At 40.9% G+C, this 22,660-nt stretch overlaps 2 protein-coding genes across 2 annotated transcripts; both read left to right on the top strand.

The window, feature by feature from the left end:
• The first annotated feature begins 1,080 nt into the window (after positions 1–1,080).
• Positions 1,081–7,754, top strand: mpv17l2 (MPV17 mitochondrial inner membrane protein like 2). The gene is made up of 6 exons (XM_062394961.1): positions 1,081–1,508; positions 2,219–2,439; positions 3,147–3,308; positions 3,651–3,727; positions 4,550–4,678; positions 4,908–7,754. The coding sequence occupies exons 2-6, from the start codon at positions 2,250–2,252 to the stop codon at positions 4,995–4,997; spliced, it is 648 nt and encodes a 215-aa protein (XP_062250945.1). The 5' UTR covers positions 1,081–1,508; positions 2,219–2,249; the 3' UTR covers positions 4,998–7,754.
• A 755-nt stretch (positions 7,755–8,509) lies between these two features.
• On the top strand, positions 8,510–15,108 carry LOC133960400 (protein CIST1-like). The gene is made up of 4 exons (XM_062394962.1): positions 8,510–8,709; positions 11,309–11,782; positions 12,435–12,595; positions 14,371–15,108. The coding sequence occupies exons 1-4, from the start codon at positions 8,649–8,651 to the stop codon at positions 14,413–14,415; spliced, it is 741 nt and encodes a 246-aa protein (XP_062250946.1). The 5' UTR covers positions 8,510–8,648; the 3' UTR covers positions 14,416–15,108.
• The last annotated feature ends 7,552 nt before the right edge of the window (positions 15,109–22,660 follow it).

Genomic DNA, 22,660 nt, shown 5'->3' on the forward strand with positions numbered 1-22,660 from the left:
CCCTGAGATCAGGTCTTTTAGTTTTCTGTTGACCAACATAAGCTTTTACACAACTTCTTCAGCACCAGCTGGTAAACTTAAACCCTGTAAACCGACTGTGGTGAGTAAAATGAGTGAATACCTCTTTAACTGGTCCCAATTTGACTGGAAGCCACTCCGCAGTTTTATTTTGAAAGAGAGGTCGCTTCCAATCCTGCGCATGTCCGCCATTTTTACGCAGGTCGAAATAAAGTGAATGGCAGGTGGGCGGGATCTTTGAAAGGTCCGTTTGGCAGATTGACAGCGCGTCTGACGAATCCGGAGCTTCAGCCCGAGAGACTGTCCGGAAACGCTCCTCCTCAAATAGTCAACCCGTCATGTGTTATTGAAGAGAAACTGAATTATTGATCAAGAGGTCAGCGGTAACCACTGCTGACATTTCCACCCAATAACTGTACAAACATCCCTGCATTAACCTTTCAGTAGCACTGCATTCATATTGGTATTTATGTATTTAGCCTGTACAAATATTTCCTTTGTTTAGAATAGATACATTTAGTGTTTTTATTATTTTGTTGTTGATTTTAATTTCCGCGTGTCATTGATAAAGAGTTTATATTTCCAATGAGCCATCTGCAAAACTCCATTCAGTTCTGCATGTCTGAATTAAAAAATGTTGTTTATGAATGGATGTGAGTTCATTAGACCTGCAGCCCTTTTCTTCGAAGAGAAATAAAGTAAAGACAAACTGAATAAAGTAAAGACAAGCAAAGCATCCTATCCAATGATTTTACTCAACCTGGAAACCCAGTTTTACCCAAGTTATTATCATTTAACTTTACAGCTGATCTGTGAAGTAAGCTATTTAATAACCATACTAGATCATTAACTCAAACTCGTTATAAATGGTGCCTTGTCAGGTGGGATAGGGAAACCACAGACATGAATAAATATCATATGTTAGTAAAAGTAGTATTGGTTGTTTGTTCATATCAATCCTTGATATAAAACAATATTGATCTTACTGAGGTTCTTTCAACTGTTCCTCCACGCCACCAGATGGCGCTCAGATATGTGTCATCCTCTCCAATTCGGTTTGGTGTGAAGTTTGTTTCACCTTCAGACGCTGTTAACCTCGTGAAAACTGTGGTTAGAGTAAACTTCAGATTAGTGGTTATAGAGGTAACTGGTTAAAATTGGGATTAAGGTCGTAAACTGGTGAATCCCTGGTTAAAACGATTGGTTGTTGTTAAGGTCACAGTTAGCCTCATCTTGAAGTAATTGTGAAGCTGACTTCTACCCAGTAGCGACCCGGGGTCTCATGGTTGACGCTGATCCCCGAACAGTTGAATGAGTGGATTTTAAAGTGGAAACCAGTTTGAATGGATTTGTTGTGTCCGGTAGAAGAAACGTGTGTTTAACCCGGTGGTTTCCGGCTTCACATTCTGAGCAGAGCAGCGTTTAACCCCGGGCTCGGTCATCCTGAAGGCGAACTAGCGGCTAACGTTAGCACCGGGAGCAAGAAGCTGGTCAGTGAACTCAAGTGTTTCATAATTTAAGAGCTGAATGAATGTGAAGTGGAGAATAACTCGTGAGGCTTCATTCACGCAGGTGCAGGACGAGAGAGACATATTCTACAATATTCGAATCAGACATTTAGCTCATAAAAACGACGTTTATTTTGTTATAACACATAATATTCAGTGTGGGTTCGAGTGTTTAAACTTTACCCAGGAGCCTGTTAAACTGTAAATGGACATCTTGTTATGATTGTGTGAAATAAATAAACCATCTAACAAAATAAGCCAAAGTTTGAATGAATGAGGTTTGACCTCAACTCTGATTCAACGTTATTATGTAAAATCAATAAACTGTAACTTTACCAGAAACTTACATCAGACTAGTCATTGGTTGTTTTCTTTCATTGGTGTTGATCAGTTTAATGTTGGAGCCGGAGATGGTTCATCTTATTATTCCTGTGAGTACTGAGACTTCCTGGGTGATGGATCTTAAACCTCGACTCCAGTGTTTGTGAATAACTTCTTATACTGATTTCTTTTTTGTTCTTTAATTTTTATACCCCTGTGCTGAATGTGTAGTATCCTTTGGAAGCTGATCATCCATGAATTTCTGTACAAATCATTGAATATCTCTGACAGATACACCCTCCCTGTTGTGTGTGTTCTCACCAAACGTTTTATTAGGAACACCAGACCAATACTTGTTTCTTTCTTTGCAGATGACCGGACTCTCTCCGCGGTCCAAACATCATGCTTCCCCGGGCGGGTAAAGAGTTTTTGGTGCGGATACAGTTCTTCTGGCGGCCGCTCTTCCAGGGCCGGTACCTGCTGCTCACCAACACCCTGAGCGGAGGAATCATGCTGTCACTGGGAGACAGTCTGCAGCAGAGCCGGGAGATCCGCAAAGAGCCAAAAACAGTCAGAGACTGGAAGAGGACAGGTGATATTTCTCTTTGTACATGAAATACCTATTTATACCAAACACACACAGGGTGGACCCTGCAAACTGCTCACAGACCAGAGATTGATTAGCTCAAGAGTAAGAGAACAGGAAGTCAGTCCTAACACAGAGGAACTCACATCTTATGCACTTCATCGTATTTGTGAAAATACTTGATCTCTGTAAACATGGGCTGTTAGTGGTGGTTTGTGTTTGTTCCATCAGTCGAAAAGACTTGCTGCATTGAAGCACAGGTCTACGTCAGGACATTGTGACATCACCATGTGATGTGGTTAGAAGTACATCCACCCTGCAGTAATGATTACACTACAGGGCAGTAAAAAACTGCTTTGCACAACCGGATATTACTCTTTAAATCTGACAATTTTATTTGAAATCTTTAAAGCATAATGTTAATGTTTTCCTGTGCAAAAAATTTAAATAAACTAAGATAAAAACTAGAGTTACAGCTAAATGTAAACCTTGATATATAAAAGATACCGTATATATAATATATATATATTAAAAACCTTATTGTGCAATATCCCTACAATATAACACCCTCGCCATTTGCTCAGTGAACAGTCTAAACTTTCTTGTCCTATTTTTCTCAAATACTGTTCTATAGAATGAAACATAGTAGTTTGATCATTTTGCTTGACCCATTTGTTGCTATTAATTTATTCCTTGTTATTTATTTTCTAAAGGTTCCATGTTTGTGGTGGGCTGCTCCATGGGTCCAGTGCTGCACTACTGGTACTCCTGGTTGGACAGATTCTACGTGGGCAGAGCCATGCACACGGTTGGCAAGAAGGTTCTAGTGGACCAGCTGATCGCCTCACCAACAATCGGGTTGTGGTATTTCTTAGGTGAGAAGATTTTCAGAGTTTATTGGCACCAAACAGCTTATCTATTTTCTCCATTAATGCACATACACACACCTCAGCAATCACCCGCCAAGCACATGATCAGTTTGTCTATGACACACATACAGACGTAAGACAGAGTGTAAAGAGTCAAAGGTTGTTCTTTAAGACGTGGGTGCAGTAAAACCAAAGACAACGTTTGTCAATATCAGAGGTGGAGGTCAAAGGTCGGCGGTGATAACCACTGGGAATATGAGCCAGGTTTTCCTTCTCTCCTTATCTAAAGTTAGTTTTGATGAAACGCGGCGCTGACGCACATCTGACCGATTACTGTGTTCACTGCAGGTATGGGCCTCACGGAGGGACACACTTTATCCGAAGGATGGGAGGAGTTCAGAGAGAAGTTCTGGGAATTTTATAAGGTAAATACACACCTGTCGTGGGCAGACCTGCAGATCGGTGCACATACACTCGCCTTGTCACTCACTCATCCGTCACAACTTCTTTTTTGTTCTTAGAGATGAGACGTTAAATTTGCCAAGTTCTACCCACAATCCCTTTCTTTTTAGGGTCAAATCAGTTTGGTTACTTGCCATGAAACTGGTGGCATTACCTTCCAACAAATATTCAGAGATCAACAGGAAATCAACATTAGCAACTCTCTTAATCATAATCTAGGAGCTGTTTATGTATTTATTATAAAGCAATGTACTAACAATGATTTAACTGATATCTCCCTGCTTCTATTTTCCTCATGTCTCAAAATTGTCAGCTCTTGATGCTCTGCTGCCAAGGTCGAATCAGGTCATTTAGCCAAACTAGCAGCATTAGCTCTAGCGCCACCTGCAGGCTGACACTTGCTGTCATAAGAGAACTCAATGACTTCTTACATTTTACAGACACTTGTATCCACTTTTCAGGTAAATTGTTTGATCTTTAAAGCTCAGAATGTCTGCATTTGTCATCATGTTGAGGAAAATAATTAGTTAAAGAAGTCTTACCAATGGTTTTCTCTAAATCAGCCGCTTCTCCTCAGTCAGATTTGTAAAAGCTGAATTCTTGGTTTCTTGACAGCTGAAAGTGACTGATGGAACAAACACAAGCCAATAAGCATTAACAGCCTGTGTTTACCAGTGGGAACGCCCGTGCCTGAGAGAACAGGATTCCCTCTTCTTCTCAGAGTTGTGTGTGTGCTGGGTGATCTGTTTGTCTATGTTGCTAATCGCTATTGTTCTGGCTGCCAGATGGACTGGTGTGTCTGGCCTGCCGCTCAGATGATCAACTTCTATTACCTCTCACCCAAATACCGTGTCGTGTATATCAACGTGATCACGTTAGGGTGGGACACCTACCTCTCCTACCTCAAACACAGAGTAAGTCAACCACACAGCAGATTAATATTAAGATTAAGATACATTTATTTGTCCTAAACAGATGAACATCGTCATTCTGCTTAGTAATTCCTGGTTTCTGCAAAGTTTCACGGAATTTAAAACATGAAGGGAAATATAAATGCCTGTTAATGTCTACAAATATGTCGTCAATCAGCTTTAAAATCATGGGCTATATTGATTTGTGTATTGGTTTGTGTTGTGCTGACAGAATGACAGTCCACACACTCACCTGACGTCAGACAGCGGCGCTGTGGATTTACAGCAGGATGCGTCCAAACCTCCTGAGGAGAAGACTTAGAAACAATGTTCGTGCTCCGCTCTAAGGTCAAAAGAAGGTTTTGGGCTGTTTTTGTGCGTTAAATCTTCTTTTCCTCCTTTGCAAAATGCTGTGAGCGTTGTGTGCACCACAGTTGGGGAGACTCTGACGGCCTTTTTCCTCCGACTCGCCACTTCTCCCCTTGAACCGACCGTGTGTTTGTCTGGACTCAGCGGAGATGTGGATGCTGGAGAGTTTGAACACTTGAACTTGCTGAAGTATAAATGTGTCTCTGCTCAGTTTGTATGTGTTTGTGACCTAATGATGTGCACTCCTAAAGTAGCAATCAGGGATGAAATGGCTCTTTCACTGCCCTAAACCATTGCAGTCAAATCTAACTCCCACTTGTTGAGGGTGGTTGTAGTGGGAAGCTCGCAAATCCAGCAGATGTTTCCAAAACCAGTATCATCTTTGTTGTGTTGTTACACACAAAGCTTCAAAGTGCCCGAAATCAATTCAAAGCAACTGCTCTTGTTTTTTTATTATTATGCTGTTTTTAAGTTTCTGCTTTGACATGAAATAATAATCATTATTCATGTGGAGCAGCTAATGACCAATTACTTTAATTTTAACATGATGTGCTTTACTTTGTATCTCCAACAGCTAATTTATACATGAAGAGCTTTTAGTTTTGGCGGGTCAGATGATCAATCAGTTTATGTGATGAAATGATGTCGTGAAAGTTTTAGTCTGTGAAGAACTTGTCATCCACTCACGCAGCACTCTGATAGGACGCCTAGCTCCAGGTCGAGCCTCCATTCAAGCCTCCGTCCTTTGTGCGATTGTTGACATGAAGCATTTACGCACATTTGTTTGTTGTACGTTCATGCTGGGAATCTAAAGTATTCTCCCACACCCTGAATTTGTTGATTCAGATGAGGTGACTGGAGCCTTGCACTGAAATAAACTTTTCATTAAACCAGTTTGCGCAGCTAAAGAAACCTGTTCAGAGAGAGAGAGAGAGATGACGCAAATTGTTTTTGTTTTCCAGTCTTTAACGCTCTGTGTTGCTGAGCCACTTCTCCCTCAGATTTATGTTCTGAACCCAACATGGTCTTCTGACGCCGCTGCACATCCACCTCAAGGTTTGTGTTTTCTGAGATCCTTTCTGCTCATCACGGTAGAACAGAGTTGCTATCTGGGTGACTGTAGCTCTTTTTGAATTAAGTTCTTTTTCGCTGTAACGAAATTCTATTGATTCGATCCTATAGAGGTTTTCAGTGCCGATAGGATACTATTTGAACTTCAGAGAACAAAACCCAGAACTGTCTTGCTACTATGTACTCCATCTCTTTGTTGTAAGCTTGGTTTATTCGTCTCGTATCCTATCCTGTCATACCCGTGTTATGTCAGAGGGCGGCTGTAATTACCTCTAAATTACCTGGAAACTGTAGATGGTGGTTTTGGTCCAGTTTTGACTCGTATCCTTTTAGAAGATGGTGTAATAACATAAAACTGGAACTCAAATCTTACAGAAGAACATTATAAAGCTGTGTAACTGGTTTCTTGGCTGCAGGTTGTTAAATGATGTTTAAAGGAAATCTAACAGTAACAGCACTGTTAAATGGGTCTGTTGTATGTGCTGGACCTTTAGCCAGGAGGCCACTGACACCAGCAAATGTTTATTCGTTTTTTTGTATTTAAAGTAAGATTCATACATATTTGAAACATTTATTCGAAATGCGTTGACTTATTGGGTTACATTAACCCCAGTGTCAGAGCTTAAAAGCATCAAAAATCATTGCATTCATGGAAAGCACAGAACCCCCCCCCCCACCTCCCACATATTATTATGGGTTATGATTTTCACTATTTAGAAATAAAGCAGCTGCTGGAAATCTTTGAAATTAGGGGAATTTGTATTGTTGTATTGTTAATCTTTTTTAATCATACTTGACCTTCGGCGGACGGCTCTGGCAGCTAGCGCGACAATATTCCTTTGAGCAACGGCAGCTAGAAGCAGTAATAATGCTGCATAAGAATTATTATGATATAAGTATGCTCCACAGGAAGAGAGAAATACATTTCTGTGTCCAAAACTATTAAGTGACAGCAACACACACAGAAGATCAACATTATGCCCTGAAGAAAACTGATGTGCTCACTGTGGTTGATGTTTAAAAAAACGGATGTGCTCACTGTGGTTGATGTTTAAAAAACTGATGTGCTCACGGTGGTTGATGTTTTCGACATTAGGCATCAGTCTCCCCCTCATCTGTCACCGCTTCTCAAACTGAAACACATGTCAAACACAGAATAGACATTAAACACACAGTAGCAGTCGAGCTGAAATCTGCAGGTTCAGAGTAAAACTTTCCCTCAGACTTCCGAATATACTCAGAAACACTCTTTTGTTGGAAAATCCCAGGAGACCCAGCAGATTCACAAATCCTTAAACTAGCCCGACTCAGATCAAGTAGTTTTTTCCCTGGTTGGGATATATGATGTGAACATTAACTATCTTAACTGGCAGCTGCATTATTTCATGCATTGTGCTGCTGCCACGTGATTGGCTTGTTGCGTGGCTGTTCCTGGTAAAGTGCTTCGTGGGTGTATGTTTAATTTTGTTGACATTTATAATGCTGCTACTGTTTTCATGTATTTGCTGTAAATTTCACCTGTTATTCGCCTCCTGTGTCTTTAGCGTACGAATTAAGAATTGTTTGAAAAGTTATTTGAGGTGACTTGAAATTTACCAAATCCTAATATAAAATAAATTCAAGAGAAATTCTGTTTTCAGAGTATGTGATGGCTTTCTTGTTGCACCTTGTGTCGAACACTACACAGCAGTATACAAAATACAATCTGAAGGGAACAAGGTTAGAGCCAAGAACTTGAGGATTTTTGTGATCATTCCCTTTACTCTTAAGGACACAAATTGTAACAGTACACAAAGCTTGTTTATTTTTCAATACAATTCTATTTGAGTTTCACCTTTTGAAGAACATGGGAGTTCTATTTTATTTGAATGTACCGGTTGTCTTATACACTGGCACTAAACATAGTTAAATTCAAAAGAAAATCATAAGAGAAAATTGTAAGTAGGAATTCAAAGTGTAAAAGATAAAAATCTGCTATTTGTTTACATTCAACAGGATGACTAGCTTTCTATTTTAGTTAATAATATAGAATATTATTGTTTCCCTTCTCAGACAACTGCCCAATAAGCCTCTTTAATGATTTAAATTACTGACTATGACCTTGTGTTATTATATTCTCATCAGACTTTTTGAATTGGATCTTCTTGATATATCGCTAATAAACTGAATAATGTGAGTAACAGATCAAATAATTCAATTATATTCTTGCCCTCCAGAAACTAAGACATCCCAGTAAAACAGTCACAAGTTTTAAGAACCACAAAATTAAAGGTTTTTACCCTGAAATAAGCTTGATCATCGCAGGTGAGCTCAGTCGGCAGCAGGAGAGGAAAGTGAAATCTCACATAAGAGCAACAGTGACTGTGCTTTATTCAAACAGTGACTCAGCAGTCTGAAACACTTTGATACGTGCCAGCCTGCGTGCAGGGCACTCCGCCTCAGGCGCTTAGCCACATCCTATGGTCAAGGATGTAGTGTGTGTGCGTGTTTGTTTAAATGTTGTCGTTATTATCGGCAGCCCTTTCCTCTCAACATGCCTGCAGCGATGCACCTCACCGTACTGCTGCTCCTGTTTGCAGTGACCGTCTGTGAAGGTAAGTCAATGTTTCACGTTTTAAACTCTTAAACTGACGAAGCTGACGTGGTGGTTGGTGCATTTAGCCTGAGCAGAATGTGGAGGTGCTGTAAAGATGCAAAGTAATGCAAACGTGAAACAGGGAGAGGACGTTCAGCTGGTTCTTCTGGGGTTGATTCATTGTTTGGCAGGGTTTTATTCTCAATATGCAGGAAAACTTTAGTATTTCGGATTATTCAACAGGATTTGAGGACAGAATTCGATCTAAACATTAGTAACTTAACATAAATATATGTTATATGATAAAAAACGTGTTGGTGTTGAATACAAGTAAAAATTAGTTTCTACATTTTGTTCATTACAAATGATTCCAGTGAAATAGTGTTTTAGCTGCTATCAGTAAAATCATGAGAGGAAGTTAAAGCAAATGGAAAGGGCAGTCTGGGTGGAAACCTGCAAATATTTGATCAGCGAGTGCATTTGTTACACACACACACACACACACACACACACACACACACACACACACACACACACACACACACACACACACACACACACACACACACACACACACACACACACACACACACACACACACACACACACACACACACACACACACACACACAGAATGCAAGCTAACTCCTCTCTGCGTCACCAGTCAACCTAAATTGTTTCCTGACAAACTGTTGATTCTGCTTTATTAAACCCTGCAGAGTCAACAGTGTCATGTGAACCTGAACTGTGACTCTGTGGCAGGAGCTTCATTAGCTGATCAAACAATCTCATCTGCCGGTGCAGTTTTTAGAGGCAGTGATGGAGCTTTAGACCGAACCACACGCTCTCCTGCAGCAGATGGAGTTCGTTGGGTTTTTGTCATGGTTTATTTATTTTCCATTCAAACTCTTAAGGATCCCTCAGCCCTGTCAGCTTAAAAGATAGAAATTTCATTATTGACCTGGAAACGACAGCTGACATAATCTCAACCCAAGGTCCAGTAAGTACAGGAGCGGTTCTGGAGCTCGATAATATCACTTTGTAATAGTATGTATGTGTAAATCTAATGCTAATAAATCTAATAAAAAGCTGCTCTGGGGCCTCAAATCGTATCAATATCATGATATATCAGAGTAAATGCTAGTAAACTTGTTTCGTCAACTGCTGCTTCCAAGTCAACATAATTCAACGTTTCACTAGAGTTTAAAGTCTCAGAGATAGATGCTGTTTCTGAAACCTCCGTCCTGGCAGATAAAACCCTTCTTCAGCTCAAACACTGAATATTTGTGTATTAAGTTGTTGCATTTGAACTTAACATATAAATGTATTAACATCAAAATATACTCAAAGTGTCATCATGCAGAATAATGCTTTTCAAAAAGAATTATGTATTAAAATTATAATAACGTTTAATGTAGCTTGTGAGTCATACTCTATAATAAAGCATTGCAATTTATTTGTTGATCAAAAGTTTGATTATAACTTGAAATTTGCAAACTAACTTTGATTCTCAGATAAATAAAAGTGGAATAAACTAATTTACACATTAATTTATTCATTATCTGTCTCTAAATTGTTGTGGAGAATAGCTTTAAATGTAAATACTGAAATAAAATATCTCTTGTGATAAAAAAACTAAATCCCAGACGAAGACATCTCTCTTCCTCAAGGTCACAAACACATCATCAGTTTGAGTTACATCTGCTCAACTGCTGTGGCCTATACTGCCCATGGGGGGCGCTAGAGCACAAGCAATGCTCCGCTACATGCCAAAAGAGGTGAACCACAGTGTGAAGTCGTTGGTTTGAAATAAAGAACAACACTGCAACGCAACAGAAATAAATACTTTACATGTAGTTATTCCATTAAAATGAAGATGCCCAAAGTAATAAATACTCTAGACAATACTCAATAAAGTATTGAGAGTTACATTAGGATTATCAGAAGGTGAAAGACAGAATATTGAACCTGTCTGCCGTTGCCTTTAAAGTGAGTTCAACGATCTATCAGGGAATCAGGATATTAACAGACGGTGTTGAAAGTAAAACAAAAATGCTGGTTCATAAATTAATAATGTGTTCAGTCCCTGGATGGGAGCTCGTGTTGAATCAGCCTGGAAGACAAAATACCAAAGTACGTCATCTGGTATATCTTAAATTGACATAAAGTTAAAATAGCCCAAAACAAATGAATCATTTCAGATGTGTTAATGATAGCTGATTACTCTTACTGGCTCCTTGTGGACTGTGTGATGCCGGATGTGCAGCCTCTGTTCATTCACCCCTGCTGCCTCTGGGGTTTTCAAAGATTGCCCACTCCAAGAATATTTTTAGGAAAATGCAAGCATCGTGTATTTTTAGGAGTCTTGAGCATGGTACATGAGTGGGAAAACCCGGTGTGAATCCAAGTGTGTTATTTAGTATCTGGATACTGTGTCATCAGCTGAAGCTAATCGGAAGTGGAGGTGGACTGTCAGTCACCTCCTGCACATACGCACATCCAGTGCACCTCTGCTTTTAGTTCTTTACAAAGCCCACAAACACACGCCACTGGACTGAGCTCCAGCAGGTCTGAATGTTGTGTGTCTTCGCTAAATGTTTCATTTTGTGCTTTTGCAGACTCACCCACTTCCTCTATAACAAAGCCGGTACCACAGTCAACCACAGGTCCTGTAGCCCCCACAAGTTTGACTGTGGGAAAAAAACAAAATGACGTTTCATCAGCCACCACCAACCCATCACAGCAGGTCACCACAGACACGTCGCCGTCATCACCACCCTCAACTTCGACACAAACACCCAGTGGGGCTGAGGTAACCACCACCAGACGACAGACTGGGATGCCAACAACCAACCAGACGTCCACTGGGACACCACCAACCCACCAGACGTCCACTGGGACACCACCAACCAACCAGACGTCCACTGGGACACCAGCATCCAACCAGACATCCACTAGGATACCAATAACCAACCAGACACCCACAGGGATACCAGTAACAAACCAAACAGTCACCAATGGATCGACAATCCCACCAACATCAGGATCAACATACGTCACTGCAAACACCACTGTTAACACAACCAGCTCAGGTCAGAGGGCATCAGAGATGAGGGTTTATTATATATATATATATATATATATATATATATATATATTAATACTATTATTATATATGCACGTCTAAAACATGACAAATCAATCACATTTCCTTAATGTTAGTCAAAATATGAACCAACTTACAGTGCAACATAAAGTTTTTTAACCAGCTGTTTCTTAACTCTAAATTCTACACGGTCAAATGAAGCTTTCTTGTTGTCTCTTGTGCCCTTGAAGAAAGCAGTTGGCCTTAAACCGTTTTTCGAAAGCTGTTGTGAAACCATAAACGCCGTTTTAGAGAACTATTGACTATTGACCTGCAGCTGCACTCACCTCTGCCACGTAGCCAGCACCAATAGCATTCCAGCTAATGGGCCACAATTTAGAACTGGGAGTTTCACAGTGACATGTGATCCCAACACATGGTGGCAACACATTAACTTCGGCCTGTGAGTGTAGTGGTTCATTAATCAACAAGTCCCCCAATCGGAACGGCCACTGTCTTCATAGGAGTCCCTCTCCTGTAAAAAAAACAGCTGTTCAGTTGAAGTCTAACCAACCGTCTCTCATAATAAAGCAATAAACAAAGTTCTGTTTATGGAAATGTCGAAGCAGAAGGTAAACTTTTGTCTTTGTCTCCCTCAGCTCTTTATCCCGAGAAGGGAGATGGCTTTGCATCGAACCCCGGCCTCGTCGCCATCATCTGCATCTTCTGTATCGTCCTCGTCCTCGTGCTGGTGGTTGCTGCCGTGAAATGCTCCCCATCATCAAGAAACAATTTTGAGAGGCTTGAAGATGTGCCCATGGTGAGTTGGAAAATAGGACATGATATTTTAACAGATTTTTTTTTTATCTGACTTTTAACCATTTCATTTTATATACAACATACTTTCCTTTCACTCCTTGGATAGTGGGAGATTTGTCGTCCACCTTTATACACAGTTTAGGATCATGACACTCCAATCAGCCACAGTACCTGCTATGGTGTTAATGATCGCATGCTAACACGCTAATAAAGTTACAAACATGGCAACAAATGATACTGCTAAACATCAGCTTGTTAACATGCTCAAACCCCCACTGTGCATATGTTACAAAAGTTGCTAGCATGGTGACTTTAAAACTCTCAACACTTCCCATGAATTTAACCACCTCAGCCGACCACATGGAGAGGAAGCATGCACAAATCAACCTCAAATGACGAAGTAAGCTAACAAACAAATTGCATTAAAGCAAGAACCGAAAAGAAACCACAGGAAAACAATGATGTGACACAAATACAGCGAGTTCCTGTGCAGCTATCTCTGCATCTATCAGCAGGAGGGAACAGCAGGGTGCTTGAATAACGTCCTGCTGCAGCAGAGTGTCGGGCTCCACAGGGTTTTGAACTGTGAACCCTAATCGTGTGTGAGCTTTAACATTTATCATGCTTCCTCCTGCCGTGTGTCATTTCTTCCTTTTCCCCTCAGCAGTGAACACGGTGGTTTGCTGCTCTCTATTCATTTTTTTTTTTAATTACGCAAACAGCAAGGCTGACGAAAAGTGTCACAAACAGGAGAGTGCAAGGTGATGCACATCCTTGAGAAATGCAAGCTTATCATTAGCACTCCAACAGCGTGTCAGCAGGAATCCAGATGCTGCATCCTGTAGTGGTCACAGGTTTTAAGTTAAAGTGTTACTGAGGCTGCGTGAAAAGCCCCATATCTGATTTTGGAGTGCAATGAAAACATTCAATAGAATATGACTACTGTGACGAACTGCCAATTAACCTTTATTACAGTAAGAATCTGTAAAGACGTTTGGGTGCGAACAGAGCTTAGAGCGTTCTGACGTACGCTGCAGCTCACTCGTGCAAAACGTGGGTCCAAGCACAAAAACAGCTGATTTTGCAAAGTGAGCTGAGGATGATAAAAAGATAACTTTCAGGTTTAATGAGTGACAGAGGTGGTGATTTGCAAGATGAGAAGGGATTTGGAGCACGGGCTTGAACTGAGTATAGAACAGGACCGTTAGTTGGTGGGTTAAAAGAGGGTTGACGCGGGAATCATCTTTGTGTCTTTGTGAGCTATTTTATTAAGAGCAGACTCAACTTAATAATTTTCTCTGAGGAAGGAGTAGGATGAAAATATACGGATCCATTTCAGAGGAAAAACAAATAAAGAGTTGTGTCCTAAGAACTCAAATTTGGGGTTTTAGAGCAATATTTAATTTTGCCTGTGGAGCCTCTTGAGAAAAGCAAACTCGTCCCCACTTTTTAATATTCAACCAATTAACATTTGAAAGCTGTCGACACTTAATTTTTAGAGGTGACAGCAGCTTCTCTCAGACCCTGATATTAATTCATTTTGGTTTGTGTGAAGACTGACAGCCGCGAATTAAGCTGTTACACTGAGCTGGAACCACATGATACAGATAAAAGATGCTATCAAACAAAATTAAAAACATCTTCAAGCTTCACCGAGTCACATTTAAGTTTGGATCAGTTCATAAGATTATGACGTTACTGCATGTTGGATGCAGGTTGTTTGAATTCTTTGTTTCTTTCTCTCAAACCCATTTGCTGTTTGTTTCATCCCTCCAGGGCAAAGTCAACGAAGGGTCTCCGTTTGCCCACTACTCAAAATGACAGAAGAGACTTCGGACACGATGTCCAGGAGGAGAGTGGTCCGCTGTGGGAGTCTGATTCTACTGAACACAAAGAAATATCCACTCCATCAGTGACTTTAACTTTCGGCACAAAAGAAAAAGACAACTTGTGTGGTTTTCTCTCCCAGGCCCTTTTATTTCTTTACAAAGCACTTTTGTCTGTGCTTCTGCCAAAGAGTTCTGACCTCTGACCTGTTTGCTTTGCTGCTCATATTTCTCCTGATTTAAGTTTCTGAAGCTTTATCAGCCTTCTTCAGCCTAGAATGTAAAAGCTTTTGATATATGTCCCTCTAAGCACTTCCAATTCATTATTGCACTCTTACATGTAACAAAGGATGTTAAGCTGCAAGTATATGTAGGTTTCACAATGATTTTGGAAACTAAAAGCTTGGTATGCTCACTCTGCAAATTCAAATAACTTTGTTCGTTTAACTGTGACTCATCTATTAATGTGTAATTCTGGCCAGTTTTATTTTTTCTACCTTTATGAAATAAAGCTTTACAGATTCTAGATAAAACAACTGGTAACATAGAAGATCTTCTACAGAATCATATCCAGGGGGCAAAGCCGCTCTTGTTCATTAAAATTAATTTACTTAATCAATGTCAAACATTCAGTTCGTTCTGTTGACACACAGACTTCCTCTAGCCAAGAATAAAATGTTCTAATAACTATGTTCATGCTCGGTGACTGCACTAGATCGGCTTTTTTTGCCTTTTGCCCCAGTTTCCTCTGTGTGCATTTAACACTCAGATGTAATGTACATAACTATGATTTTTTCAATGAAATGAAATTAATATTTCCAGAACACAAAGGGCTTGTTTCTTCGCCAAAATGTTTGTATTCTGCCTATGGTCACTAAGCTCAAGAGAACCACACAGTTACCTCTGTCTCATCGGCTGCACTGTGACCTAATGTGTCAAGTTGCCCCAGGTAGTTGCCCCAGACTCCAGAGAGGAAGCCTGTCGACCAGAGAAGGTCAGAGCCACTAAGACGAATGAGTCTGGACACATAATGGTAACTTTAAGAAATATTGCGAACTGCCAAATCCCCAAAATTTGATCGATAAATCAGAATTCAGCACAAGGGCTTGCAGTGTGAACGTGGCCTCACAGACAAACACAGATGAAAACAGAACCACCTCAGCAGCGGTAATAAAAGTGCAAGTTAACACAATGGACAGCAATATCGAACAGAGGGAACGAGTGAAAGCCTGAGGGGCTGATGTGTTTCTGCGATAAAACAGCAGAGGTCAGAGGTCAAATGAGATTATACGACAAACTCATCGCTTTGATTAGAAAGAGCTGCACTGATAACCTTATGGACACACACGTACAGAAGTCTTTTGTGGTCTAATGAGAGACGTGACGTGGGGCGGCAGTTCATTTAAAGATTAATGGTGTAGAGAGACATAAAGACATAAAGATAGACTTCTACCTGGGCAGGGACTATTCAGGGCATGTGTGTGTGAGTGAGTGTGTGTGTGTGTGTTTTGCCTTCACAGGAAGAACGAGAGAAAATCATCAGTGACGTGAAGATGGAAAACAAATTGTTGAACCTTTTTGCATCTTGGATGGCTGCAACCAGTATTTGCTCACATCACGTGAATACTGACACGGGCTGACTGGATGTTTTTTAAGATTAAGAAAAGCAAAACATGTCTACTTACTGTTGTGTAATCTGTCGATTGGAAAATCAAACAAATGTTAGTTAATATTTGCATAAGTAAATCCCTAACCTCTTCCCTTGTACGATCACCTCTTCACACCTAACGCTGACGACAACTCCGTCTCAATGCAAATGACGACTCACAATCATCTCTGAGTCATGTGTGAACTCTAACACGCACAAAATAACACCGAAATGATTCATCAGCTTCTCAAAAAACATTTACTCTACACTTAGTGTGTCATTGCATCTTATCCTTTGCAGTTTGGGCAATATAAGCCTGATATCTCCTGATAAATTAATTCTACATTGATGCAAAGTAAGAGAAATTCACGGAAGTGTTTTACATTACTTTACATTCCAATCTAAATATCATTATCTCAGATTTTTTAGAAAAGAAATCAAGATATCCCACCTAAAAAGAGGTACATTTTAGCATAAACTTTGAGACACTGGTAGATGATTGTGTCTTGAGGTAATATAGATGACAGAGAACCTGTGGTCACCTTGAGTTGCCGTATAAAGTCTAAAGGTGTTTAGTTTGTACAGCCTGGGCTACTGTAAACAAAAGATGGCGGCCTCCGTAGAGAGGAGCCACTCCTGATGTAAATATAAAGCATTTGAATGTGGTAGGGTAAAGAAAACAACAATTTGCACAATTTAGATGAAACACACTAGTGGAAACGTCACTAGGATTATTTTATATTCAGGTTCTGCCAACAGGTTCATTTCACCTGAATCTTACACACTGGACCTTTACGTCACAGAGTGTGTAAATGTACAAGAAAGATGAGTAATGCTGAAGAACAGGTATGAGTAGTTTCCATTTATCTGTACGACCTGAATAGAGATAAGCGTCCTGTTTGTGGTGTCGAGTCATTTTCTGGCAGTGAAGGAGTAAAATCAGCTGTTTCAGCAAAACCTCGTGGTTTCTGTTGTGAACGACTCTTCCCGTCATGTGACGCGGCGGCTCGACGTCACGGTGACGCGGGGGGCACGTCGCCGCGCCGCTGCAGAGTTTGAACTCACAAACTCCGAGAAAAAGTTGTAGCGATAAAAACATGGAGCAGATCAACAGGTGCAGCGGCAGCAGGAGCAGCAGCGTCACCTGGATCGGCTTCACCCCCTCAGAGAGAACACGTTAGACCCGCGGAGCAGACCCCCGGTCAGTGAGGTGAGTGAGGCGTGAGCCAACACGGGTCACAAGTGGGATCCGAGATGCTGCTGCTGTGGTTTTAAGTGTTTCCCTCTGAGGAGTGAGTGAGACAGCAGAGAGGCTGAAAGTGTTTACAAATTACCTTTAGTTTTCATTTAAGGAAATTACTATAATCTGTGATACACCTCATTGCATGTGATAAAACCTTAATAAATGTATTTAACCAATCACTATTGATCACTAATTAAATTTAAGTGTGTCTGTGCCCGGGCACAGTATGTTTTTATTTAATATTCCCACCGCTTGCCTGTTAAAACATGATTAATCTCAATGGAAGTTCTTTTGAGTGATTACATATTGTGTAATACTCCCACCGGGACTTGTCCTCCTGTAATAATTGTGTGATCCTCCATAGGGTTTATGATTAGATCAGTGCAGAGTGTATATTTTCCAGTCAGTGGTCGCGTTCTGTAATATTTATTGTAATATAAGCAGCCGTGTCCTCTCTGTTGCACAGAATAATTCAGCTTCATGAGGAAACCGGCGTGGAATGTAATTCCCCAAAATATTTATGCTGTTCACTCCTCCTGTCCCGTCTTTATCTCCTTCCTTCCTCCATATCTGCTTCCTTCACTCAGTCCCCTGTAACCCCCCCACCACGCAGCTGCTCAGAGACCAGTGTCTTCACAGTCTGACGTATCCGTTTCATCCTCTTCTGACAAAACACCAGCTAAAACTTCATTTCATATAATCTATCATCTTTTTATTTGGCTTGGGTTGTGTCATCTCTGTCCGACCAGCCAATGTCCATCCCGTCAGTGGGAGTTTAAAAGGTTTCTCCTGTGAGACGTATGTAAGAGTGACTCAGTGCTCGGAACCAGTAATAATATTTAATTTATTTACATAGCAGAAAAAACTTTTAATAACGTGAGTCACTGACAGAATAAACATGCAGGTTAACTGCCAATTTAAATTAATTAAAGAAAGAGAGGTCGGATAGAGAAAGCAATATCCCTGTCTATTTAAAAGCCATTTTATAAAAAAGGCATTTTTGAAGGAGCTTTAAGAGAAGATGGACAAAGTGAGGTTGTTCCACAGCTGTGTGAACGCACCCCCTCCCCCTGTCTCTCTTCCTGCCCTGGGGACCGAGGTTGACGGCTGGTTAGCTGGATGAAGATTACATCCAGTGATTTAAAAACATTTTAAAACAATGTTAAGAACCTCAAGAATGTGTGAGAATTTGCTATGTGACCTTTTGAAGTTGTATGATTTGGCACAGAGCTCCCAGAAGAAAATAGGGAATCACCCAGTGTCATCAGTTTAACGAGAAACTGAAAAGAAAACATGGCTTCTCCTGTGTGTGTACATTAGATCGCGTCCTGCTGCAGCTCTGAGCCTCCAGCTCCTCTGGTTTCTTATCATCCGTCACCATCTGACGCTCTGTGATCTGCAAACATTTGCTCAGCCAATGGCTAAATCTGCCTTTGTCTGTCTGTGTGACTCACAGGAAAGTAGCATTTGTCTTGTCACCACCTCCTCAGAAATCACTGGTCAGAAGAAGAGGATGTCTCTGAAAAGAAAGAAAGAAAGAAAGAAAGAAAGAAAGAGACTTTTATTGAAATGTTTGTCGAAGCAGCAGTAGTTTGTTAATGTTGTTGACGGAGGCTTAATGTTGTCGACTCAACAATAATGATTGAATTCATTATGGCTTTTGCATTTTTCTTTTAAGTTTTGGATTGCATGTGTCTGCGTGTCTTTGTGTTGGGAGGCGATGAGGTCACAACAGGACGGACTGGAAGTTTGAGATTTTGACTTGAAAATGCAGAGTGTCCGGTCAGAGACTCACAAAGAGACGAATGTGCAGGAAGAGACGAATCTGTAGTGATGCACTTGAACAAAGAACACGACCGCAGAGAGCAACGTAGAACAGAAAACCTAGAGTGAGAGTAGAACCACAGCTACATCTAGATCTAGATCAACTTGGTCTATCACATTTTACATCAATCAAACCACGCAGCCTGCAGATTCTCTGGCAGGCGACCAACACGGTCTCATGGGGGGGCTATGGGCTCTGGATGTAGAGCGGTTCGTCTCTGCCATTCATGGTTGCCGAAGTGTCCTCGGGCAAGACACTGAACCCCCCCAAATTCCATAATGTGACTTGTGATAGGGAAAGTGCTGCACGTAGATTGCACTGTAGGAATGTGTGTGTGAATGGGAGCGGTATTAGAATGAGAAAAGTAAACAGACGGTTTATATGTTTGATTTGTGAAAATCCTGCGTTGTGGGAGTTTACACACTTGGTTAGTGAGCACACTCGTTACACAGTTTACTACAGGTGAGTGCGTCTCACTGTTTCCCCTCAGGGACTTGAGCAAGGCACTCCATCCTCTGTTTGCCTGAGTCGGACCTCCCAATGAGTAACACTGTATGGGACCTGCAAGTCAACATGCATGTTTAACTAATCTGCTTCCTGTGGAAGGAGGAATGTAAAATACAGATATTTAATAACGATAAGACATTTGGCCCCAGTGAGGGTGAATCATCTCTCTCTCTGTGGTCTGCTGTAACTGATAGGTGTAACGCAGCAGGGTAATTATTTTTAATTTAAAATTTAAGTTTAATATAGTAAAGAGATTGTTAAGTCAAGAATAAAAGAGATGTGGAAGCCAAGAAATGATGTGTAATCAGATAGAGTGAAATTAGAACTCAGGTTTTGTGTGTGTGTTCATATGTATGTGTGTGTGTGTTCGGTCAGTTTTGGATTGCATGTGTCTGCGTGTCTTTGTGTTGTGAGTGCCTGGAGGCGAGGAGGTCACAACAGGACGAACTGGAAGTTTGAGATTTTGACTTGAAAATGCAGAGTGTCCGGTCAGAGACTCACAAAGAGAAGAATGTGCAGGCAGAGACGAATCTGTAGTCTGCTGTAACTAATATGTGCAACACAGTAGGGGAATTTTCTTTTTTTAAATTTAAATTTAATATAGTAAAAAAGTTGTTAAGTCAAGAACAAAAGAGAAGTGGAAGCCAAGAAATGATGTGTAATCAGATTAAGTTAAATTAGAACTCAATTAACTATAGTTTTGTGTGTGTGTTATCATATGTATGTGTGTGTGTTCGGTCTGTGTGTGTTTGTTAGGGTTATACTGAGACTGTGGGCGTCTGTCACTCAGCACCTGTTGTCTGCCTTCTCCTTCCCCTCCACTTTTGAAAAACACCCTTTTATTGTAAAAAAAACAACCACCACCTGCTGAGAAATGTTTTGACAGAGATGTGGATCGAGAAATGACTTGGTGCTGTTTTCTCTGAGTCGAATTAGTCACTTAAATGGCAGAGCTCACCTCCTCCCTCTGTGCAACCGTTGTGTCACCCTCCCTTTAGCACCTCCACAGACAATTGTGATTGGTTAAACAAGCCGGAGCGTTTAGCAGAACGACAACAGTGGCAGCCGGGACATTCTCCAGGGCTGACACCGCACTGTGGCCTGGCTATGTGAGTGTAGGGTTACCTGGGGTATGTCAGAGCAGTGAATTGTGTCAGTGAATGTCCCCCATGTGGAATTTGTGTGTGTGTGTGTTTGTGTGGTATGATGGTAGGGTGTGAATCACGCTTCTCCTCATTTCTCAGTGAATCTCTGGAACTCCTTATCAGCTTGGGTTTCAACAAGTCTATCGTCTATCTGCTGTGCGTCACCAGCGGCACAAGACGCCTTGGGTGTTCACTTTATGACGGCTGATTGTTGAGTTTAAGACAAGAACACCACTGCTGAGATGGTTAATCATTACCGGCTGTTGGGTGCCAGGGTGGAGAGGAGGGCTCAGCCACACACTCACACAGCGTGGGGGGGTTGCACCAGGAAATATAAGACGGTGCCGATCACAGCTTCGAAAAGGGTCAAATTAGGAGCAATATCATTGAAATGATATAATTGTAAAAGAGCACTTGGTGTTGATTTGTGTTATGATTGGTGTGAGCTCTGTTTGTATGGTTTTCTGAGGAGAGGTTAAGTGGACGACCTTCCCAACCCGATGGTTCTGCCTTTAATGAAGCACTCATTAGCATTAGCCGGATAATTAGGCCTCTAAATGATCATCCACACGACACACAATAATTGTTGTTGCAGAGAAAAGCACATATTTGGCTAATAACATTATCACTGGCCTCATTTCACTTCGGCTTGTCCTGGTGCAACTGAAGAGAAAGAAAGAAATCACACGAGATGAGGCCACATGGTGTGCAAGGGCCACACATAAACAAAGGATGGGCTTTCTTCATCATCACTGCCAAAATTGAGTCAAAATGTCAAAAGATTTCTAAAAATAAATAAATCAGATTATTTTTTGTTGCATGTCGAGAAAGTGAAAATGTCCAGAGAAAAATTAACACCATAAGATTAACGTTGTACTTTTAAGAAAACATTTTGGATTCATTGTCGAACTGCAAAATGATCCAATTTAAATCTGCCTCCGTTCTGTTATTCCCACCACGAATTATGTTCTTTAGAATGTCTTCATTCATATATCTTCAGGCAGGAAGAGTTCTTCCTTTGGTTGAACAAGAGAAAGTCGGCAGCAACATCCAAACGTCAGCTCTCTACAGAGAGAAAAGACAGCCTGTCATTATTGTGAGAAGTGCAGGATCGCCTGAGAAAGAAATTCACCCGAATACAAAAGTACTGTTGCTGCGCCGACACTGTCAAAGTATCTTTCAAGCCCGGAAGAGCTGGGATCACAAATCTGAATTCTGTCAGCCTGTAGTGAAGCTCGTCAGGAGGCAGGGAGCTTCCAGACACAAAGAAAAACCTGAAAGGAATACGTCTTTTCTTTTGAGGCAGAAGACATGAAGAATGCACGGAGCTGTAATTGAGGAATCATACTGTGTAGAAAGTTATTCTTCTGCCAAGGCTGCACAATCCTCTAACTGTGATATGTCAGTAATGGGCCTTTTTACAGAGGAGATAGTTTGTCATAAGTAGGAGGAGGTTTTCATGAGTGGGTCTGGATGTAAAAGTCATATTTTTCATTTCTCTCACAAAGTTACATGACTCAGAGTTTGAGAATTTTAAATCTGCATGAAACTCACCTTTGGGGGTTGCAGTTCTCTCCTCGAGTGGCCGTACCCAGAAGATCCTTTCACAGAGCCTGACATTCTTTCACCGGTGGACACTGAGGATTACGATTTTAAGAAAACAATGTGCAGCTGCCGCTGTGTGTTGTTCCAAAATGAACAATGAAGCAATGTGAATTCAATGCGATAAGGGTATATTGTCCTTTTTACCATCTGCTTGGTTAAACAATGGGTTTTCAATAAAAAAGGAAATAATTAAAACAGGTACTGATAACACAAATCTACCGGTTATCTCTTCTTAGTTAATCCCTCAAAAACATCCCATTTAATTAC

The sequence above is a fragment of the Platichthys flesus genome, chromosome 9, assembly GCF_949316205.1.
Source record: "Platichthys flesus chromosome 9, fPlaFle2.1, whole genome shotgun sequence".
NCBI lineage: Eukaryota > Metazoa > Chordata > Actinopteri > Pleuronectiformes > Pleuronectidae > Platichthys > Platichthys flesus.